Source organism: Peromyscus eremicus, chromosome 20 (genome assembly GCF_949786415.1).
Source record: "Peromyscus eremicus chromosome 20, PerEre_H2_v1, whole genome shotgun sequence".
NCBI lineage: Eukaryota > Metazoa > Chordata > Mammalia > Rodentia > Cricetidae > Peromyscus > Peromyscus eremicus.
This window is the reverse complement of record NC_081436.1, coordinates 7,817,551-7,841,335: the sequence shown is the minus strand read 5'-3', so window position 1 is coordinate 7,841,335 and position 23,785 is coordinate 7,817,551. Positions and strand designations below refer to the sequence as shown.

The 23,785-nt window shown below is 43.0% G+C and overlaps 1 protein-coding gene across 2 annotated transcripts in view; it reads left to right on the top strand.

The window, feature by feature from the left end:
• Nucleotides 1-23,785, top strand: part of Ano6 (anoctamin 6) — a 186,644-nt gene that overhangs the window by 92,352 nt on the left and 70,507 nt on the right. For both annotated transcript variants that reach the window (XM_059247004.1, XM_059247003.1), the window contains one exon: nucleotides 14,680-14,808. In XM_059247004.1, the coding sequence (XP_059102987.1) occupies nucleotides 14,680-14,808 (129 nt within the window). The remainder of the gene's footprint in view (nucleotides 1-14,679; nucleotides 14,809-23,785) is intronic.

Here is a 23,785-nt window from a genome sequence, read left to right as displayed (position 1 = left end):
AATTTGGATAGGTGCTTAGAAGAGGAGAAGAGGGCATTACAGGAGCAAGGAGTAGAGTTGGATGACAGTCAAAACTCTGATTAGGAAAGATGCTTAGGCTGGATAGTTAGCATAAAGAGGACTGTTTATAATCTGTAGGCTATAGTCAGATCAAGAGGTATCCTGCATACCCAGTTGGGAAGTCTAGGCTTTCTGTGGAGTCACCGGGAGCAGCTGAAGGGTTTTGTCCCCTTGTGGGACTTGGGCACGTTTGTTTAGGAGCTTTCCTGTGGAGGCAGTGCATGGGCTGAAATGGGAGGTAGAGTGTGCAGTGTAGACTGTGATCCAGCTGCCAAGAATCCAGATCAGTCTGAGTGCCGCACTGGGGGACCGGAGGGTTGTGGAGACTGTTTCAGAACTGAGATGAGAGGCAGAGTCGAACATGTCAGAGACTATCTGCCCATTTTTATAGCTCCACTCCCTGCTTTTTAAAGGCCTTGTTAGAGAAATCTGGGTGTTTCTGTAAAATGTCCCCTACAAGACTTTGCCCTCCTAGAAGATGGAGACTACTTCCTTTCCTTCTGATAACAGGATTGTATCATTGAACACATTTCCCTTTCATGCTCCTGCCAGAAGGCTTCCAGCCAGTTTTCATGTTAAGATCGCCACAGTGGAAGTTGTCCCCATGGCTAGGACATTTCTTCCGCCTATCTTCTCTGACCCCAACCTTCTATCTTTATGGACCTTTCATTATTCTTTCTGTATTCATTCTCACTGACCATATGACTTCATTTAGAGGGCTGGAGATGGTTCAGCAGTTAAGAGTCCATCCTGCTTTTGCAGAGTGCCTGAGTCAGATTTCCAGCATCCATGGCAGCTGGCTCACAGTTCCTGTAACTACAGTTTGTGGAGAGCTGATATCCTCTACTGGCCTTCAAGGACACTGAACTCACATGTGCAAACCTACACTCAAACACACATACATACACATACTAAAAAATAAATCTGTTTTAAAAATAAGTATTTTTGAAATAGGTTGTGTGAAAGGGCAGGGTACAATTTAATGGTAACATTCATAACCTTTAGCATCCTTTATTCATTTGTGGAATGGGGCCTTCCACATCAGACCCTTTTTCCTCAAAACTGAAGAGAGCTAACAAGCCTCTGTTACCTCAAACTAAAGCACTAAGGCTCAGTTTCATAGAAATTCAACAAACTCAAAATCGATAAAAAGTAAAATAAAATAAAAAAGAAATCCAACAAATCAACCTAGTTTCCACTTCAAAGTCAACCAGAAGCTATGAACATTAAAGGCAGCCCTTGGCCAGGATTGGCGAGGGAAAGAGCAAGATGCAGGGAGCAGTCCGTGAGGACAGGGCCCGTAGCTACTCCTGATGCAGGAATCCAGAAAGGACATGTTTAAGTAGAGAAAACCTGTGGGTCACCACAGACTTGAGGCTGGTTGTCTCGTCCCAGAGTTCTGAACAGCACAGACTCCATCTTTGTTCCCACAATGCCCCCCTATTTGTGAGTAAACCTGAAAGGATAGCATACATACACCAAGGCACACAGCTCACTGTCTGCAGCAGACTTGGGATTTGAATGTAGATCTCCTGGATGCCAAAGTCCTTATCCTTTTTTTTTTTTTTTTTTTTTTCCATTTTTGCCTTCCTTCATATTTACCTCCTAAGGAACAATAGCTGAAGCTATGTATAGTATATAGTTTTAAGATACCAAAAATACTATATACATGAGAAAAATGTAAGCACAAAAGTTTAAGTAGCCATTTTTGAGGGTTTTTTTTCCCCATTATACATGTATTTGCATATGTATCTATGTGTGGGCTTGTGCATGTGAAATCAGGTGCTCACAAGGGCTGGAAAGCACTGGATCCCCTGGAACTCCAGTTGCAGGTGATTGGGAGCTGCCTGACATGGAAGCTGTCCTCTGCAGGAGCTCCATTAAAACCTCGTTTCCTGCCAGGCAGTGGTGGTGGTACATGCCTTTAATCCCAGCACTTGGGAGGCAAAGGCAGGCAGATCTATGAGTTTGAGGCCAGCCTGGTCTACAGAGTAAGTTCTAGGACAGCCAGGGCTACACAGAGAAACCCTGTTTTTTTTTTTAAAAAAAAAAAAAAAAAAAAAAAAACCTTTAAAAAAGGAAAAAAAACTCATTTCTTTAGAGCACTTAATTTCTAGGACATTCCCAATAATTGAGTGAGGTTTTACGAAGTTTTTTTTTTTTTAAGACTTATTTATTTATTACTATGTATATGGTGTTCTGCCTGCATGCCAGAAGAGGGCACCAGATCTCATTACAGATGGTTGTGAGCCACCATGTGGTTGCTGGGAATTGAACGCAGGACCTCTGAAAGAGCAGCCGGTGCTCTTAACCTCTGAGCCATCTCTCCAGCCCACAAAGTTTTATTTATATTCTTCCTTGTGATCCATTTAAAATGTTTCCCCTCCATTTTTATGGATGAGTTGTTGGGGCTGTGTGTTGTGGAAATACCATCCCTACACAGCCAGCAGCCCTTCCCCTCTGACCACCTTTGGCATTGAAGGAAGAAGGTAGTATCTCGATAGAACATCACCCGACTGATGCCAACTGGCACAGTCATTTGCTTTCCTGGGCTCTGGATTTTCCTTCCTGTTGGTTTGAGTGAAATTAAAAATATCGATTCCCAAATTAGAGGTAAGAGAACATTATGGCTTGAGAGGTACATGGGACATCAAAAAGTTGAGAGAGGAGAGTACTGCTGTGGATTCTGGCAGTTGAAGAGCTGAAGATAACATGAGGCCGCTCCCCACCCCCACCCCCCACAATGAGATGCTCGTCAAAGACATCTTGCCATGTCAGGAGAACCCTTAGATGACTGTCAGCCTTATTTCACCAGGGGAGTGACAGGTTGTAACCCTGATGGAGTCTGTGGAAGAAATTGCACAGGAACCCAGGGAAGAGCTGAAGACTTACTGTGCCATTGTGCCCTCAGCTATGCTCTGTTTAGCTCACAGCATGGATAGCTGTGTCATCAGGAAGTCACAGTGTGGATACCTGTATCATCAGGAAGTCATAGTGTGGATAGCTGTGTCATCAGGAAGTCACAGTGTGGCTAACTGTATCAGGAAGTCACAGTCTAGATAGCTGTATCAGGAAGTCACAGTCTGGATTGATGTGGCAGGAAGCTCACAGTCTAGATAGCTATATCACCAGGAACCTCGCAGTCAGGATAGTTGTATGGGAAAGTCACAGTATGGTTAGCTGTATCAGGAAGTCACAGTGTGGATAACTGTATAAGGAAGGCAACAGAGTGGCTAGCTGTATCAGAAAGTCACAGTGTGGCTAGCTATATCAGGAAGTCACAGTGTGCATAGCTGCATCAGGAAGTCACAGTGTGGATAGCTGCATCAGGAAGTCACAGTGTGGATAGCTGCATCAAGAAGTCACAGTGTGGATAGCTGTATCAGGAAGTCACAGTATGGATAGCTATATCAGGAAATCACAGTGTGAATAGCTGTATCAGGAAGTCACAGTGTGGATAGCTGTATCATTAAGAAGTCACAGTATGGTTAGCTGTATCAGGAAGTCACAGTGTGGATAGCTGTATTGGGAAACTGCTGTGTTCAATTTCAGCTAAGGAACCTGTTGTGCAGTGGCTCTTTATTTAAAGACAGAGACTGTTGACCTGGGGAACATGTGATACATGAATGATGGAGCAGAGGGGCCAGTTTGCAGCTATGAGTTTGGTGAATATGGTCGAGCAGTATATTTAAGACATAACAAGTTAGTGTTTAATACATAACAAGTTAGATATGTTAAAAGTAGCTGAAATATGGCTATGAAGAAGAAAAACACAGGTGGGTGGAGAACATACAGTTATAAAGTTACGTTGAAATTAGTGTTCCTGAAGACCAAGAATCCTACAACTCAACTTATAGGTAGGGCACCATGAAAATGTGCCAAGGCACCAGAAGCTCGAGCATCACTCTTTTGGTTCCAACTGATTCCAGAATACAGGATGGGGAGCTGTTGCTTAGAAGTTCAGAAATGTAATTTAGGACAGCCATCTTGTTTCAGGCGCAAAACCCTACACAACATTCTTCATAAGATGGTATAAACTAAAATTCCACATGGACTCAAACTTTCACGCAAGTGAATGGAAGCGGAACCCGCCATAGACGTTAAACTGAGACACACTGAGCTGGGGACCCGAGACCTCTGGAGGCCAGCTTCCGGGGACAGCCCTTCTCTCAAACACATCCTCTTGTGACAGGTCTTTAGCCTGTCACTGCACCTTATCTAGTGGGTAGTAGGTGGGCAGTTCCTTGTAGTTTCTCTCCCTCACAGTTCTCTTACCAATTCTGCCTCTGACAGCTGAGAACAGTGTAAACAGATGGCAGTTTGTTCTAGGAAAGGAAGTCATAAAAAGAGCTACAATAGACACTTTCACTTTTCATTGTTTGACACATCAATGCTGTTTTCTTATTTTTAAGGCTAACCTGTGTGTGTTTATTGTTTGATTTTTTTTTTTAACGGCAGAAAACCCATAGGAAAACAGGAAATTAAAAAGAACGAAGTCATGTGGATGAAGTCAGTCACACTATAGTTTCCATGGTTTCAGAGATGGCTGTGAAGGGAGCTCCCTGCCCAGCAGGAAGGCACCTGACTGCGGTCTCCCATAGCTTATCTCCACAATAGTTAATTTTCGGTGTGGCACTTTGGATGGAACCCGGGACCATGCTAATACCGCTGAGCCACATCCCCAGGCCCAGTGAATTCCTTTTAAAGAATTTTTTTTTTTTTATTTTAAAGGTCACTTCAGCGTTCTGTCTTCATACATCCTCTACTCTAGTTCAGAAATTTTAAGAATATTTAAACAGCAGCAAGGATGCTGGAGAAGGCGTACCCTCATCCTTGCTGGCATCTGGAATGTGGAGTCCTAATCCTAGAGCCCTAGTGTTTAGCACAGGGAAGTGATGACAGAATGCACACGCTGAATCAGGAGGCCACGGCATGTAAAAAGACATTGTAATGATACAGCCTAGTATTTACGAGCAACCACATCTGTGTCTCGTAAGAAATAACTGAAAATAACAAGTTCCACCACTTGGGAAATTGTGGAAATAATTTACAGATAAAAGACAGCACATTTTTTTTTAAGACCTTGACATCAAATTTAACTTGAAACCAAAATCATTATAAGCCGAATAAGTGGTAGGTTCTGAATATAGAGAAATGTATGAGTTGGAATGCCTAACCGATGTTTGGTGGTTGTGAGAGTGGCCTGTAATCTGTGATGGAAAGTCAGCCGCTTGCTCTGGTGACCTTCTGAAATGAACGCATTTCATTTTAATGTCCGCATGAAAATAACGGGTCAGCCTTGCTGAACCCAGGGCGGACTGACAGTGCCTGGACTCTGCCCCCCTTTTCCTTCCAGGATGCACTGGGTAAAAATGAGTGCATCCTCAGGTCTCTGTCTGTACAGTTCCCTGTCTCCTCCATAACTGCAGGCTGCTGCCTTTCTAACTGTGTCTCAGCCAGCATCACTCTGCGTCAGGTGGGCACCAGTGTCTGCAGTGGTTACGCACCCCCATTTCTGCAGTCAGCTGGCTGCGGGGCTCCGTCAGGGGTGCACTGGCCCCTCAGCCAGCCCTTCCCTCACATCTCCACCAGGGGTTGACTCTGAAGAGGTGCAAATGCTGTCCCTGACTTGTCTTGTAGTGGTGGAGTTTTCGGACTGAACCACATAGAGTCCTGATAGTCCATTCTTTGCCCTCTTGCCCGTTTCCCTGGGTGGCCTGAGATTTCACCACAAAAGCTCAAGGGAATCTACTAAAAAGTCCAGTTAGGTCAAGGGTAGCAATAGGTACTACTTAAAAAATGTAGTAATTCCTTTGGGCAGGGCTTGTAATGATGTTCGTGTCCTCTAGTTAAAAGGTGCAAAAGAAAAAAAAAAAGAAACAGAATATACATCTTTGGCTGGAGTAGTGAAAAAGTGGAAGGCTGTAATCTAGGGAGGGTGGTGCCTGGCACACTCACATTCTCACACTGTGCTGGTGGGTGTGTGATTTGGGGCGATGGTGTTAGTGACTTGTGTATCTGAAGCATTTGAACAGGCCAGAGCACTTAAAATCTGCTTCCAGAATTTAGCCTAATGAAATAGTAATTGAACATGTGCACATATACATATGTACAAGGAAGCGCATTGCAGCAGTGTTTATAGAAGCAGAAAATTGGAAGCAACTTCTGTGTTCATCAGTGGAGGAACTGTTTAGCTAAATTATATTGCAGCTATTAAACATGATGATTCAGAGCGTTATATAAAGCTGGAAAATGTCTCTGATCGATGTTTGTAAAACAGTGCGTGCGTATGGTACCATTTTAGTTAATATGTGCGTGAGCATGCCTGGAAGGATGCTCTCCAAAAATATTTTAAAAACTCAGCTCATTTCTGGGAGACAGGGTTACATAGGACTTTCATTTCTTCCTTTATACTTTACTGTGTTGTTCAGAGTTATTTTGTACTGAACATGATTTTTTCCATTAGGAGAAGAAGAGGAGTCTGTGTGGTTTAAGGGGAGTGGAAAAACCCTAAAGTCCTAATACATGGAGAGGCCCCACAGAGAGCCCAGGGTGAACAAGAACTGGTCATTGCCTTCAGAACTGAGTAGTTAACAGAGAGCCCGGGGGAGACTGATTCATACAGAAATCACTGGCTCCCTCCTGATTACACCTCGATTGTCCCTGAGTCAACACCAAAAGTTCTCGGAACATCCTGAGACACACTCTAAAAACAGCCCTCCCTTCAGGGCCCGTCCTCCCCTTTACCCTTTCTTCCGCAGTCAACGTTCTGGGATGCCGGATCTGGCCAGAGAGCAGCTGCTGTGTGTCGGCTCTGTGTGCCCACACACTTCTCCGTTCCCTGTGACGAATGTGTTACGTCCTTCTCCTCTACCCTCCCCACTCTCTTCAAATATTTGTCTTTCCCTCTCAGCCCTCAGCCTCCCCTAGCTGCTACAGTCCTAGAACTTTTTTAGCTTCATATTTGGCTTTTGACATTGATTTGCAATTTGCATTTTGATCAGATGAAAGGAGTGAAATTTGATCTGCTTTGTAACGTGTTTCCATTATTGTACAGAGGAAAACTCTTTACTTATTTATACCTTGTGTCTTCCTAGTAGGTAGGAAAAATGGAAATATGTCATTTGTAGCATGCAAGTGAAATTAAATTCTGTGTTTTGAGATCTGAATAAAGGCTTCTGACCTGAACTTGACACGTGTGTGTGTGTGTGTGTGTGTGTGTGTGTGTGTGTGTGAATTCAGAGTTCACTGTAGAATGAAGGTACTGTATTTGTAGTTTAGTTCTGTTGCAAGTAGTGCCCCTCCCTCCCCGCATGGTCTTAGAATTAACTACTTCATTTTTCTAGTCACAAGAACTGGAGAGAGCAATTCTTTGCTACACTCATACTACGGTTGCTCTTTTAATTATATGAAAGTTCGGATATTTTTCATAGTGCAATTTCTCAGCTATTATTGGAAAACAAGCCTTTCTTAGGGCTGCTTTGTGTGAGGTGAAAGCTGTTAGCCCAGATGAGCCCGGAGCACTCCAGTGTTTCAGGTTGTGTGGAAACTCGTGCGATGCAATCAGTTCCACTGTCCGAGGCGAGTGTCAGAGCCTCTCATACATAAACATGAGTGTGAGCAGAGACTCTAATACAGCCACATTTCATCCTGATTGTGAATAAATAATTTAACTTCAGCATTTCAAATGCTGGTAATAGATTCTGCTGGAGTGAGGTGGGACTGAGTTCCTAGCAGGGATTTTGGGGGACCTGTTTTAATGTCATTTGAAACACATGAGACTAGACCAGTGTTGACAAGTTATTTTATAGTCACAGAAATACTGATGTCAAGGATCCTGAGAGTGTTTATTAGTGAGCCGAGGAGTGTTGCGCTGTGCCTGCCCTGAGTGACACAAAGCGCGTCCATGCACACAGCCCTTTCCTCAGGCCCCTCTCACGGCCACACCTCATGTCTGTCCAGAGGACACACTCCACATGGCCACATCATTTCCCTCTGCTGTGACTGCTTCCTCTTCAAGGGGAAGTTCAGATTGCCTTGGTGGACTTTCCCTGGCAAGTTGTTACAGGAAAGCATTCACTCTGAGACATCTTCTCTTAGCCATTGTCCTGTAGTAACTGGAAGTCTCACTTGATTCTGTGACTGGGATGAGGGCCCACGTGCACTTCCCTAACAACAGCAAAAACAACGTACAATTTTTTTACCTTCTCAAATTCATACTAGTTTGAAGGCATGGAACAAAATAATTTTTTTTCTTTTTGAAAATTCCATATATGTATTCAAGACCCATATGTGTGTCTTGATAGTCTCTACCCTTACTCCCCCATACCTCCGTGTTCTATCTCCCTCTCCCCTCAGCATCATGCTGGGATATTTAACTGGCCTCATCTTATGTAGTTAACCACAGTTATTCAGCTCATGTGTCCGACAGCCTTGTCCTGTCTCAAGGACAGCATTTCACAGCCCCCCACAGTATCCTCTGGCTTCCATACCACCCTCCTTCCTTCTGTGATGTTTCTTGGGCCTTGGACAGGAGGTTATGTAGATGTCCCATCTGTGGCTAAGCAGTCACAGCCACTTACTCTCAGCTCTTTGAACAGTGATGGGTCTCAACACTGACCACTACCTGCCATTATAAGAAGCATCTTTGACCAAAATTGGGACCAGCACAAATCTGTATTTTTTTTATTCTTGAGAATTTTTCTTTATTCTTGAGATTTCCATAACCATATACAATAAAATATGATCATATTCATCCCCCATTATTCTTTCCAAGTCCCCCCTCAATATATCCCTGTCTCGGTTGATTTTTCTGTTGCTGTGAAGAGACATGACCAAGGCAACTTATTAATAAAGCATCTAATTTGGCACTCACAGTTTTGGAGGGTTAGAGTACATAACTGTTATTGCAGGGAGCATAGTAGCAGGTAGGCATGGTGCTGGAGCAGTAGCTGAGAGCTTACATCTTATCTGCAAATAGGAGGCATAGAGATAACTGGGAATGGTGTGGGCTTTTGAAACATCAAAGCCCACCCCCCACCCCTACCCCCCCGTGACACACTTCCAACAAGGCCACGCCTCCTAATCCTTCCCAAACAGGTCTGCCAGCTGTGGACCAAGCATTTACAAATCTGAGCCTATGGGGGTCATTCTCATTCAAACGACCACAGTCCGCTCCCAGCTTCAATGAGTGTTGCCCATATGTGCATGGATGTGGGACCGTGCACTGCACCTGCCAGAGGGAACACCTTCCAAAAAGAATGGTTCTCCCTCCTGCAGCCACTATCAACTTCCCATAGCTCCTCCTTGGAGAACACCCCTCCCACTCATGTTGAAGTTTTGGCTGACTTTGTCTTGTACAGTTATTAAGCAGGTAACCACAGCTGCTCGAGTTCATGAATCTGATCCCAATGCCAAAACATCAATGTTTGGAAGACAGTTTGCTGAAAGACATGACTGTTTAGCAAAACAGCATCAATAGGTTCTCTCCTGGGGCCTTTGGCCTCCCTAGCCATGGTTTCTTATCATGTTTATAGTGCTAGGTATGAATGACCTCTTGTAGAGCAGGGCTCAGATCCAGGCAAGAGATCAATTGGCTGCTGCCATAACTCTCTTGCCACTACCGCACCAGGGAAAGGCACATCCTGCTTGTATCATGCAAAGAAGATGGTCAGCTAAGGGAAGAGACAGCCCGAGACTGGGTACAACCTTTGCCAGATACACATCTGACAGAGGATTAGTGTCTAGAGTTTACATAGAATTTTGAAAAACTACACATGAAGGAAACAACTCTGAATAAATGCGTAATGGAACCAAACAAAGTTCTCAAAAGACAAAATATAGATAGTTGTCAACACTTTAAGAAGTGTTCAGCATCCCTAGAAATCAGGGAAATACAGATCAAACCACTTTAAGATCCCATCTCACACCAGTCTGTGTGGCCGTCCACAGGACACAGTGATTGCAAATGCTGGTGTGCATGTGAAGAACCCTTACACGCTGTTAGTGGGAGTGCAAACCGGTGCAGCCACTTTGGAAACCAGTGTAGAGCGGTGGTTCTCAACCTGTGGGTCATGACCCTTGGCGGGGGTCAACCGACCCTTTCCCAGGGGTCACCTAAGACCATCGGAAAACACAGATGTTTACATTACAATTCATATCAGTAGCAAAATTACAGTTATGAAGTAGCAACGAAATAATTTTATGGTTGAGGGAGGGTCACCACAACACGAGGAACCATGAGTGGCAGCCTTGGGATGGTTGAGAAGCACTGGTGTAGAGGTCTGTCAGAACACGAGACACAGATCTTCTGCATGACTTCGTTGTATCACTCCTGGGCATGAACCCAAAGGACTCCGTATCCTCCTACAGAGATGCTTGTACCTCCAAGTTCTTTGAGGTTCAACTCACAATGTCTAAGAAGTAGAAATAACCTGGAGGTCTATCCACTGACAAATAGATATGTGGTACCTATACAAAGAAAAATGAAATTTGCAGGTAAATGGATGAAATTGGGGGAAAAAATTATACTGAGTGAAGTCACCCAGTTCCCAAAGACAGAAGCAGCGTGTCCTTTCTCGTATGTGAGTCCTAGCTTCAGATATTGTTGTGTTTAACACTGAGTACATGTGGAAGCCAGGACACTAGGAATGGGCCATTCTGTGGGGTTGGGGATAGGAGACTATAGATGAAATGAAAATAGAAAAGGAGAGTAGTGGGAGCCGAAGGGTGAAGCAGATGGTGGAGTGATGGGGATGGAGAAATGAGGAGGAGTCTGGGGAAGACTTCACTCAAACGAAGTATCCATGAAGAAGCTGTGGGAAGCTGTACTCTTACAATCCATGGACAATGTAACTTGCTGCCAGCACTTAGTATTTTTCCTTTACATTTTATTTATTCGCATGTGTGTGTGTGCACACACGTGCGTGATGGCTTCCATTCATAAGCCAGACCTCCGGGGTCAGTGTTCTCCTTCCACTATGTGGGTTCAGGGGTTGAACCCAGGTAACAAGTATCCTTCCCCACTGAGCCATCTTGGTTGGCCCATATGTGCAGTTCTTTTTGTTCTGATTTGGGTTAGGGTCCTGCCTTTTGGGTTGTTTCATTGAAAGAGTGAATAGAATGAGAGAATGCAGTGCAGATTGAGAGGCGCCTGGGACATGCCCTGTGGCTGAGCACCCCTGGCCTTCCTTCCTACCGTCACTGTGATCCTGCTTACCCAAACGTTGATTCTAAGGTGCCCTAGTGGTCATACCGAGCACGTCTTCTCCCTGTCCCAAGTGTGGATTGTCAAAGCCGAAGGACAGTGGGGTCTGGCCATGGTTCAGCAGTGGATGACAGGGTTGTTTTGTCTTCTTTTGATGCAGGGACAAGTGAATGTAAGTAGTGCTTTGAACCCTTATCAAAGGTGAACCATTGGGTCAGGTTGGAAGAGGAGGTTGCACAGTGAGAGTCCATTTCCTCAGGACCGGGTTGGGGAGGTATACAAAGATGGAATTATACTGTAGACATGACACTGTAACTAGAAAGTTTCTGAACACTTTCCAGGAAGAAGGATGAATCACAAAGATCAGAAAGTATGTTTATTTCCTTGACATTGAAAATATTTGCCCGAGACTCTCAGGGTAAAAGTTAAGAAGTCACCTTGATGAGCATAAGAATTAAATTTCCCAGTGAGAAAGTCAGTAACCGTACACAAGTTCTTATCTCTAAAATGAGTTAATACCTAATAAATTGTAAGCCTTTCCTTTAAGTATTTTTAAACTTAAGTTGTTTAACAGGAGTCACGGGGCGCCACAGTTTTTGACTCTTTTTGACTGTTCATCTTTGTGTCATTTGACTCAGGCAAAAGGACTGAACACCAGAATTCAGTAGACACCAAGAGAGGACCCAGTGGCCGGGGGCGAATGGTCTGTCTCTGAATTTCCAGTCACTTAAAAGATGATCAAAGTTTGTTTTGAGAAACTATTAAAAAATGTCTTTCTCTAGATAATGTAAAACTTTGGGAAATGTATTTTTTAGGTTGCCCATCATTTTAATGGGCTGCTGTTTGAGTCAGGCCTGTAAGTAAAATTGCTATTGAAAAACCCCAATCTTTTTTTCCCCAAAAAACAAAATGGTTCTGTTCGTGGATCTTTTTTTTTTTTTTTTTTTTAATTTAGACTTGTCCCTTCCTCCCAGTTGCCTGGTAGTATGTCTTCTGCCAAGGGGTGAGAAATTTGGTTTTTACACCAGTAGGAAGTTGGCACTCTCTCCCTGGCAGCCCATCCTGACAGTTCCATATCAGACTCTCCCCATTAGCTTCACACAGGCAATTGTGCCAACTTGTTGGGGTCTTCGTACAAAGAGCCATGGTCCTGTATTGCACACAAGAGGTTCTTGTGCCCACTGGCTGATTTGGGAGGTAGCTGCCAGCCTGTGCCGCTGTGCGGCGGTGATGCCTGGCCAGGGTGTGTGGCTGGCACTGTGGTGCTGCCCACTCCAGGCCCGGTTCTTCAGCACTTCAAACTATTCAGCTCCACCGAAGGCTCCCGAGATCAGGTTGTCTTTGTCCACTTCTCAGATGTCTGCCGTGATAACCAGGCTTTCCTGTCGCACACTGCCAATTTCCCATTGCCATTTTGAGGAATCACTCCTGGTTCTCCCCTTCCCAGACCCTCCCCCTCTGGCAGCTGCCCTGGTCATCACCCGGAGTAAAACCTTCAACAAAGAGAAGACATGAAGGCACCTGAAAAGCTCTGTAGTTGAAATGGAAAGTACAGGGCTTAGCATTTTTATGTAACGCTACTTTTTTTTTTTAATTTTTTAATTTTTTATTTTTTTGGTTTTTTCAAGACAGGGTTTCTCTGTGTAGCTTTGCGCCTTTCCTGGTACTCGCTTTGGAGACCAGGCTGGCCTCGAACTCACAGAGATCCACCTGCCTCTGCCTCCCGAGTGCTGGGATTAAAGGCGTGCGCCACCACCGCCATAACGCTACTTTTAATGTTTGTTGGTTTAAATACCTGAAATGGCAAATAAAAAAGAAAACAAAAAAATCCAGGAATGTGTCTTGTTTCCATGGATGTTCTGTGCTCTGGATAAGAACAGTCCGTAGGCAGAGCTGTACTGTCCATGGCAGCCCTTAGTGCAGAGATCTTCAGCCTGTGCGGCGTGGGGTGATGTCAAAAGACCTTTCATGGGGGCCATCTAAGACCATCGGGAAAACACAGATATTTACATTATGATTCTTAACAGTGGCAAAATAACAGGACGTAGCAATGAAAATCGTTGTATGGTTGGGGTCCCCACAGCATGAAGAACTGTATTAAAGGGTCGCAGTGTGAGGAAGGTTGAGAACCACTGACTTCGTGGATGTGGGGATAGAGGCAGCTTCTGCAGGTCAGGAAGCTTGACGAATAGAAAATGGCGGTGAGAAAGCCTTCACACGCCCCTGTTGGGAGAGAGGAAAGGAAGAGCACACAGCGGTGTTACCGGTCGGTGTACAGGTTGCAAAGATTCCGTCTTCTCAGAAGTGTGAAGCAAAGGAAGCAGAGTCGAATGGTTTCTGTGCTAATCGATGCTTGAATGCACAAGAGAATTAATCACGTTTAATGAACATCTCGTGCAAGTCGTTCCGTCAAATGATTGAAAAACACAATTCCCCATTTGGTTTTAGTGGGGGGAAATTTTAAAACCATCATTTACCAGTTAAAAAGCAGTCTGCTTCTTAAACAATGGAGTTAACATGAGCATATTTTATAGGCTGTGAGAACACGGACTCCTCACGGCAGATTAAACCAACTATGTCCATGTGTGATGGGAACAGAGGGATGGCAATTATATCAGGCCCGTCTTCTGCTGTAATATCTTACTTTGTTATATTTAATATCCCCCCACCCGCCTATCCCTTTTTTTTGAGACAGAGTGCCCCATTGCGGCCCAGGCTGGTCTGCTTCAGCCTCCCTGGTGCTGGGATTATAGTAGTTTGTACCACCATATACACTTTGGGCTATAATCTTTCAAGCTCTTGATTGAAGACTCATTTAATGTGTTACTATTGATATCTACAAGTTTTAAAATTTGCTTCCTATGGGTCAGGAGACACTGCTTGGGGATTATCAGACAAACACCAGTGACTAATGTGGCTTCGTGCACATGGCAGTTCCTTTCGGCATTTGTTTAAAATGATACCTTGATGAAGCGATGACCTCTAGATGATGCAAATGCCGTGAAAAGCAATTAAAAGCTAGAAAATAAGAGACAAATGATGAGGCTTCCATCAATAGTGTTAAGTCTCATATTTTTCTTGCTAAAAAATTCAGTCCTACAGCCAGGAAGTTCTTATTAATGAGTTCCTGTCCAGCTTTGACTCCTCCCTGCTGTCCAGGCAGGTAGAATCTGGGACACTTGTATCCTGCATGTAATACTGGCCTTTCCCAAACGTTCTAGGCGAATCTCCTAATCCTCAAGTCACAGACTTCCTCCCACCAAGAACAGATAATGTTGGAGAGATCAGGGAGCTAGGCATAAATATATTTCTCTCTCAGTGAGCTCGTCAGTGAATTCATAGAAATGCACACTTATCAATCGTTACCTTTGCAAAAACTCACATTACCGCTTTTTTGTCTCTCTTCCTCACAGGAAGAATTTAACGAAAAGCCTGACTCCCTCTTTTTCACTGACGGCCAGAGACGAATCGACTTTGTTCTCGTGTATGAAGACGAAACTAAAAAGGAAAACAACAAAAAAGGGACCAATGAAAAACAAAGGGTAGGGTCTTTTTTTTTTCCTGTTTTAATTTCTTTTATTCCCTTTAATATTGTGAAATGAGGAAAGGTGTGTCGTTTTTATGTAAGCAGTTATGTGTGAACTGATGCGGAGTACCGTGAACCAAACGTCTCTTCGTTGTTTTCTCAGTCCGTGCTCCTTCAAGGCGTGTTAGCAGGGGCTTTTGTTGGATTTGAGAGCTTGCTCAGGCTCTTCCTCAATGGTTTCCTACTGAAGGGAGATTTACCTTGAAGGAGGTGTGTTTTCTGTTGTGTGGAGGAGATCTGCACTAAGGCACACCGGGCGGCTTGCATCTGGCGGGGAAAGGAGGCTGATAATTAACAAGTGCAGTAACAGCTAGCATTCCATGTGTGCTCGCTCGGCTGCCAGGGATGCATTTTGCTTGCATTCTTTTTTTTTTCCTCAGTTAACTCTTACCACACCTGAGCTGGGCTCTGTCACCACACTATCTGTGAATGAGAGTTGATGGTGGAGAAGCCAGATAATCACCCCAGGTCGTGGGTGCTTCATCTAGTCAGAGTTGAAGACAAGTTCAGCGTCTCCTCTTGAATCCAGGCCCTGTGCTTGGGACCCTCGTGTTTTCTGTCTTCACCTTTTCCTCTTTTGCGGTCATTGGCGGCCATGCTTCTTCCTCCTCTGTTTCCTCTGCTTAGGCCTCTCGGGAAACAAAGCCATTCTTACTTTGAAAAATTCCAACAACAGGCCAGGGCTAGCACAGCCACCTGGAATTTCTTTGTTGAAACACAAGCTGCACATAACTCAGACAGGACAGAAGAAGTGTAGGACACGGATGCTTAGATCTACTCTAGAAATCATTCCATCTTTATGTCTGCCCCCTCGAGAGTGTGTTGTTATGATATACACACAACTTTTATTGTCCTTAGCCATACTTTATCCATAACTATACCAATCTTTAGTCTTTTTATTTCCTCCTATTCATTGAAAGCAAGTCATGAAACCTTTTTGTAAAATGAAATGGATAACCATTTTATTCATGCGTTTAAATTAGAGGAGGGTTAAGTTTAGAGTTTTAAATTTGCCTGGCACAAAAGAATAAGCCCAGGATTTAGAAATTGACATTCAGAGTCGAATTCAGCCACTGTCCTAGCCAGAGCAATTTGAACTTATATGGAACCTTTCCCCAGGTGACAGTGGCTTCATCCAAAAAAAAAAAAAAAAGGGGGGGGGTGCATTTATTCCTTGAGCCAAAGTAAAAAGTGGCATTCTCATTGGGCACATGGTTTAGGGTTTGGGCTGTGCTGCGTGGAGTCATTCAGGAACCTAGGTTGAAACAGAGGCTCTGTCATGTTCATTAGGCAGTTCCAGAATCAACCTGGGCCTCAGCACAAAGAGCAGACGAGCTGCCAGAGTAGATGAAGGAAGAGCTCATGCGTCTTCACTGCCAGGACCTGGCAGGGACCACAGCCATTGTGAGCAAGTTGTGTCAGACAGAGCTCAGCAAGTGCCGCTTCTGGGTGGAGGGGATCTGTGCCTCAGGCAAACCTCCTCGCCAATTTTGAAACTTCCCCCGCCACGTCTAGACTTCTTGGAATTTAGAGTGCGTCTTACAAAAAGGTTATTATAATTCTAGTTGGTTGAAATTTTTTTCTTATTGGTATATAAAATATTGGCTCGGGCCGGGCGGTGGTGGCGCACGCCTTTAATCCCAGCACTTGGGAGGCAGAGGCAGGCGGATCTCTGTGAGTTCGAGGCCAGCCTGGTCTCCAAAGCAAGTTCCAGGAAAGGCACAAAGCTACACAGAGAAAACCCTGTCTCGAAAAAACCAAAAAAAAAAAAAAAAAAAAGGCTCATTATATTATCCTAGATTTGGGGAAATAGGACTTCAACATCTATTATGTGGTATTATGATAAAGATAAAGTAGAATAGCATGCATAGATGTTACATAAATTTCCAATACATATAAGTCATAAATGTTAATGTCGTAGCTTCTATTTTTACTGGGATTTGATGTGCTCCTAAAGTAACGCTCTGCTGTAAATGGCATGACTCTCCTGTGACCCAGCCTTATCACAAGAATAAGGTAGCTTTTGGACTTGATCACTTTCCCTGGATGCTGTAATAGGCTGTGCATCCATATTTACTATTATCAAATATTCATGGTCCACCCCATATGCCGATAGAGCTGGGCTGGGCTTATGTAAAGCAAGTTAAACAAGTCAATCAAATCCTTTAAAGTATAAAGGAAATGACCTGGCCCTGACCAAGAGCTTTACTGCTTGGTGAAGGGGCCCTGGATCTACTCACATTATTAATAAATTCTTCATTTGCTTTAGACAGGGACTTAGGTCTCAGGGTGACTCTCATAAGTCAGGAGACAAAAAAAAAGTCATCATTAAATTTGGCAGTTGTCCAACCCAGCGAGTGATGTACCTTGATGTTGATATTCATAAGCTGTGCTCTGAAGTGTTTTCAGTTTGCATTTGTATATATTTCTTAATTTTATACTCTGTCAAAATTGAAAGCCGGGCTTTGGAACCACATTTTTATTAATTGGTCAGACGTTTCTGAGCTTTGTTGTATTCCTTGTCGGGGCTTAGTGAGGATTTAGGACACCGCCAAGGAAAGGCAATTTCAAAGTCTTGTTTCTCCTAAAAGAAAAAGGGTTTTGTGTATGTCATATTGATTTCCTGAAACAACACCGTGATTGACTTTGCCAGAATTGATCAAAAGAGTTCTGTAAGCAAGTTTTAGGGCTGTGGCATGAATAGGGCCACAGGCACCCTAAATATACATACATTAAAAACCTTTCAGCCAGGCTTTTGAATAGTGTGTATTTTTGCCCCTTTGTGTTGGTGAAATCACATCCTAAGCTTGACACGTCCTTTTAAAAGTTGTTTGCTTTTGCAGTTTATGTGGCAGTGATGGTGAATTGTTTCAGCAAGCCTTATTTGTCTTATGCTATGCTTTGCACAGATTCAGTTTGGATGATTTTTATTGCAAGTACAAGAAAACAAGATTTCAAATGGCTTAATTGCTGGAAGGAAATAATTACGTAACTAATCAGGAGGTAGAGCCAGTTCTGAGGCAGGTGATTTTCTGGCTTAATGAGGCCATTCCATCCTCCTGCCCTGATCCTCAAGCAAGCATCCCCCGGGTATGAGGTGACAGCCGGGACTCCAGGCAGCCAGCAGCAGAAGGAATAGCTCTCTTTTCAGAAACAAGGTAGCAGCCTTCCCACTGGAATTCCCAGTCTAGCAAAGATCATGGTCTCTTTCTCCCCGCCCTCTGCCCATCCCTCCCTCCCTCTCTTTCTTCCTTTATCAAGATCCCATGACATCTAGGTTCATCTTGAACTCACTATGAAGTGGTGACCTTGAATGACTGATCTACCTGCCTATAACTCCTGAGTATTGGGATTATAGATAAATGCCATCATGCCAGAAGTGGTGGCGAGTCTTGGTTAGCAACTTGACACACCTCGCAAGAGATAACCTCACTTGAAGAGTGGCCTTCATCAGTTTGGCCTGTAAGCATGTCTGTAGTTGTGAGGATGAGGGTATTTTTTTTTTTTGATTGCTAATTTACAGAACAGGGTATAGCCCAATGTGGACCACAGTATCCTTGGGCGAGTATATCTGAGGTGTATTAAAAAAGCTAGCTATGCAGAAGCAGGGAATGAGCCAGTAAGCAGCATTCATCCATGGTCTCTGCCTCAGTTTCCACCTTAAGTTCCTGCCTTGGCTTCCCTCAATGATAACCTTTCCTCTCCAAGTTGCTTTCGGTCCTGGTGTGTATCACAGCAACAGAAACCAGACCAGGGAGCAGATTTATTGACCTGGAGGATGGAACTGAAGGCATCATGCATGCTAAGCAAGCATTCTGCTGACTGAGTTACACCCCTTGCCATCTCAGAGTCTGTCGTCATTCAGCAATCAGGCCAGCCTCCCTGGTCCATTGGCTCTGCATCCATGTATTTAGCCAACCACAGATTAAAATTTTAAAAAATCTTCTGAAAGGGACTGGAGAGTTGTCTCAGTGATGAAGAGCACTTGTTTTTGCAGAGGGCCGGGGTTTGGTTCTCAGCACCCACATGGTGGCTTACAACCACCTGTAACTCCAGTTCAGGCCGTCTCCTATTCTCTTCTGATTGTTATGGGCACCAGTCATGCATGGGTGCTCAGATATTCATGTAGGCAAAATGCTCACACACATAAAATAAATAAATCTAAAAATTTTTAAATGTAAAAAAAAAGTGCTCCTGTTGAACACATACAAATGTGTTCCTCTTTATTATTCTCCAAGGTGTACAATATAAACAACCAGTATAAACATTGCATTATGCTAGATTTAGCAAGGTGTACAATGTAAAGAACCATGTACATTGTTCTAGGTTTAGTAGCAATCCGAAAATGGTTTAAAATGTGTGGGGGAATGTATGTAGGTGATACCCAGATACTGCTCCATTTTATGTCAGGACCCGTTCAGTGTCCATTGGGATGGTTTTCTGTGGACATTCTAGACTCTATCCTTGTGTCTACAGAGGGGGCTGGACTAGTAAGATGGGAATCTTTCACAGCCCATGCGAGTCAGGATTGGTTCTGTTTATTTCCTGAGTCACCGGATCACCCAGTATCAGAAAAACGTTCAGACTTTTCTTTGTGATCGTGGAAGGGAAGGATAGCCGTCTGCAAGCCGCCGTCAGTGTCTGGCACCAAAACAAATGCAACTAAATATGTCGGATCTATATTGTAATGAGCAAAGATGTTTCAAATAAAACACCCCACCCATCCCACCCACCCCCAAGTTGCTCCAATTCGTCCATCACAGTCTTGGTAGTAACTGCTTCTTTCTTTCCATTTTTGCTAGAACTGCTAACAGTCACAGGACTGAGCTGCTTTGATTGGGTTTTATCTGGTGGCACTTACCTGCCTCCAGATAGATGTGTCCCTGGCCACAGGATGATATAATCAAATGACGGTGGGAGGGTGAGGCAGTGGTGTCTAGACAGCACAAAAGTGGTACATGCAGTCCCGAATAAGTTTTATTTCATTTTTATCCATTTTTTTCCATTGATGGACACTTAGTTTCTTTGAAGTTGAGGAAAAGTGTATGCATAGAAGTAGATGTTTGTATTTCACATTGTGTTAGTATTGAAATTCACCAGAAAAACAAAAACAAAAACAACAACAAAAAAAAAACCAGTTCCACCATTCTGGCCAAATTAAAGCAAGCTTTTATTAAAATATTAAATACTGATCAAGATGGAAAAACTTTTCAGCTGTGTGGCCCTGAGGCATGTATTGTTGGGGCTTATATGGACAAAACCCATAAGCCACTGTACTTTCCCATGAGGCTTTGTTGTTACTTTCAAAGAACTACAACTCCCAGAATCCCAGGAAGTTACCTGGTCTTTGGACAGGTGAGGCTTACATTTTGCTAGGAATTCTCTAGAATTCTCTAGAGTCTGACTCAGAAACTAAGAAATGAAAATTTTAAAGTAACAATCAAGCTTATTTATATAATAATGCAGATATTAGTAGTCTTTAATCTCATGAACCTTTTGAATTGTTGGGCCTTGCTCAGATGAATTCCCCCCATGCAGAATTACTTACTTGGAAGCTAGATGAGTTCTTTTGAGAAATGCTTACAAGTTCATAAGACGTCTAGTATGATAAGTACAGTGCACTACTACATTTAATGAGATTTTAATGTCCTGTGGTGAAGTCTTATGATGTCCACATGGGTTTTGTATATTTTTTGTTAGCTTTTCCTAGTTATTTAAAATTTTTATTGCTGTTGTTGGAGTCTTTTAAATTGTAATTTGTTGACCTGTTTTATGTAAGACTTTTGAGTTTTGTGAGTCTGTATAGGTATTTTGATAAATTCCTTGGTTCTCATGTGCCCATAGGTTCTTTTAACTTTGTTTCAGATTTAGAACATAATATCTACAGATTACGACTATATTGTTGATCCTTTGCCTTGTAGTTCTTTGGTTTTTCTCAGCTATGTACAACTGCTAGGACTTCTGAACTCATCGGAGGAGCTGCTGCTCTATTGTTTATGGTATTAACAGAAATAGCTGTAAAACTTCACCAGTAAATATTATGCCCAGGGTAAATCTCGGGTAGATTCCTTTTCAGAAGTTAAGCTATTGTCCTTTAGTTTTAGGTTGCTAAATGTTTTTTTTTTTTAATGAAAACTAAGGTTTGAGTTGTATCTAATGTATTTTAATAGATCTACTGGAAGTCCAGGTAATGTGGCGCATCCCTTTAATCCCAGAACTTGGGAGGCAGAGGCAAGCAGATCTCTGTGAGTTTAAGGCCAGTCTGGTCTACAGAGTGAGTTCTAGGCCAGCCATCATGGTTAAGGTGATAGCTTGGGTTTCATTAAGCACAATCTAAGGTATATTACTTTCAGGTGCATAGATAGACTGTGAATATACCCAGTGATTGGTTCTAAGGTACCATAGTATACCAAGATCTGAGGAAGCTCAAGTCTCTTATATAAAATGGTACAGGATATTTACATTATAATCCCACATCTTTCTAGGTGCTTTTCATCATCTCTGCATCACTTAATATAAACACAATATAACATAAATAGCTGTTAAACTCTGTTGCTTGGGAATAACAAGGGGAAAGTCTGTATGTGTGACTCCAGATGCAGTTTTTCCCCAAACATTTCCCATCTTAGTTTAGTTGAATCTGTGGATGAAAAACCTACAGATATGAAGGATTTGTTGTATGTGGTTTTTTGCAGCCAATAAGACAACAGATAGCAGTGTAGATAATGCAAAACTGTTTCTTATTGGCTTGAACATGTTATGTAGTTTCATATTTATTTTCTTCCTACTCATTTCTATTACTACATTAAATAATTTGTTATTGGAAAGTATTTGACAGTTCTTTGGACTATTTAAAAGTTAAGCTCAGAGATGAGAACAGAATGTGTTTCCCACAGCTTTGTGTGAGTGGAGGGTTTGGGAGGATGATTGTCAAAGGGTATATAACATCTTTAGTTGGGAAGAATCGTTTCAAGAGATCTTTTGTATATCATAGAGACCACAGTTAATGTACTGCATTGTTGCAGATGGATAAGAGAATAGTTTTCAGTCTCCTAGGATAAGTATGAGGTAATCAAATGCTAACTAGTTGAAAGCTAGCCTTCCACATGTATAAATATATGAAAGGAGTATGGTATAGATGATAAATACATACAATTTTGTCACCTAAAGTAAACAAGTAGAAAAGTTAGGGAGAAAAGGGAAACCCCATTTCAGGTTATTAAAAGAAATAAATTAAGATTAAAGTAAATTACTTTGTTAATTCAGTATGAAAGGAATATAAAGACCATTATATTAAATTAAATTAAAATGAATCATGTTGTGAGCCATAAGGTTTTGTTAAGAAGTTAGACTTAAGCTGGCACATTTACCTCTGAGTTTCCACATCGGCACAGAAAGGGGGGGTGGTATGACCAATAGTGAGCTAACGTTCTCAACACAACTACAAACAAAATTGCTAGTTCAAATGGAAAGCCGTGTTCTGGTGAGAGGATCTTCTGGAGGCATGATTGACAGATGGAGAACCCCCTCTAGTTTCAAAACTAGCCAGGGAGCAATAAGGGAGGGTGGTAAATGACAGAGAATCCCTGAAATGAGTATTTCCTCATATAGTCCAGAAGCCAGAGGTTCACATTATAATGTTACTAGACGATGCTCACAGCCACTGTTTCATGACGTCACCTTCCCAGGTGGTAGGCACTCAGGCTCATGTTTTAAGAGAGAAATCAGATCTACTTTCGATTTTTTTTTTAATGTTTTGCACTAATTAATGCCAGGAGCTCCTTTTAAAGATTTCTATCTTTCCCGTTGCTTTCCACCCTGCTTACTGTACTAAAACTGAAGCTTCAAAGAAATAAACTGAATTAGAATTAGGAGTTTTAAATTGCAGCTAGGAAGTGTGTTGCCTGTTTGGGTTTACTCTTGAGTACGTAGACAAGAGCAGTGAATCTGGATCTTGCCGCTTTTATCCCAAAGTGGTTAATGTCATTGGCCTTCAACCTCAGAAACAGGCAGAGAGCAGTGATAGGCTGGAAAGGGGAGTCAGAGTGTGTCAGGCCAGCTCATCGAAGACCTTGGTACTTTCAAAGATGGGAAAAGAACACCCTTTTGCTGAATGTTCCTTTTACGGTCTAGCCTTAGGTCTGAAGAAAGACCAGCGCTTGCCCTGGCACTCACAGTCCCTTGTGTCACTTTTCTGAATGCCATTTATTAAAGGGACCGGAGTTCCTCAACTAGACCACATTCCTACACAGAAAAGGTGTGAGGGGGATAAGCCATCATAAACAAATCTGCTTGTGTTCACCCACACATGCATGTGAAAAGGTGCATTCTGGGAAGTATTTCGTCCTTTTTTCATTAAAAATGTATTTCTTTATTTATCATCAGTTTTATACAATATGATGTTCATTTTCACCCCCAATTCCCATTCCAGGGAAACCCTTTGTTCTAAACAAAACCCCCCTGGCAGCTACTTTCACATGTTCTTGTTTTATGTTTTCTGGGTGAGCATTTGGAGGGTGGTATTTCCTGGAGCATGGACAATTTTCCAGGACCTCTACCCCTGAAGAAAAGGACTCCTCTTCCTCTAGCTACTAATACTGCCAATAGTTCCTCAGGGAAGGACAGGGCTCTTGAGTCCCTCCTCCACCTATGATAGACAGGGCCATCTTGTGCAGGTCTTACATGGGTAACCACAGCTGCTGTGAGTTCGTGAGTGCCATGGACATGTCGTGTCCAGAACACTGCATTTCACAGTCCTGCCTCCATCCTCTGGGCAGCAAGAGTTGACTGTATCTAGACTTACCTGTGTGCAGATCGCTTTGACTTCTCATCTCTACTGAATCGGTAGCTCTAGACCAGTGGTCTTCAACCTTCCTAATGCTGTGACCCTTTAATACAGTTCCTCATGTTGTGGTGACCCCCAACCATAAAAT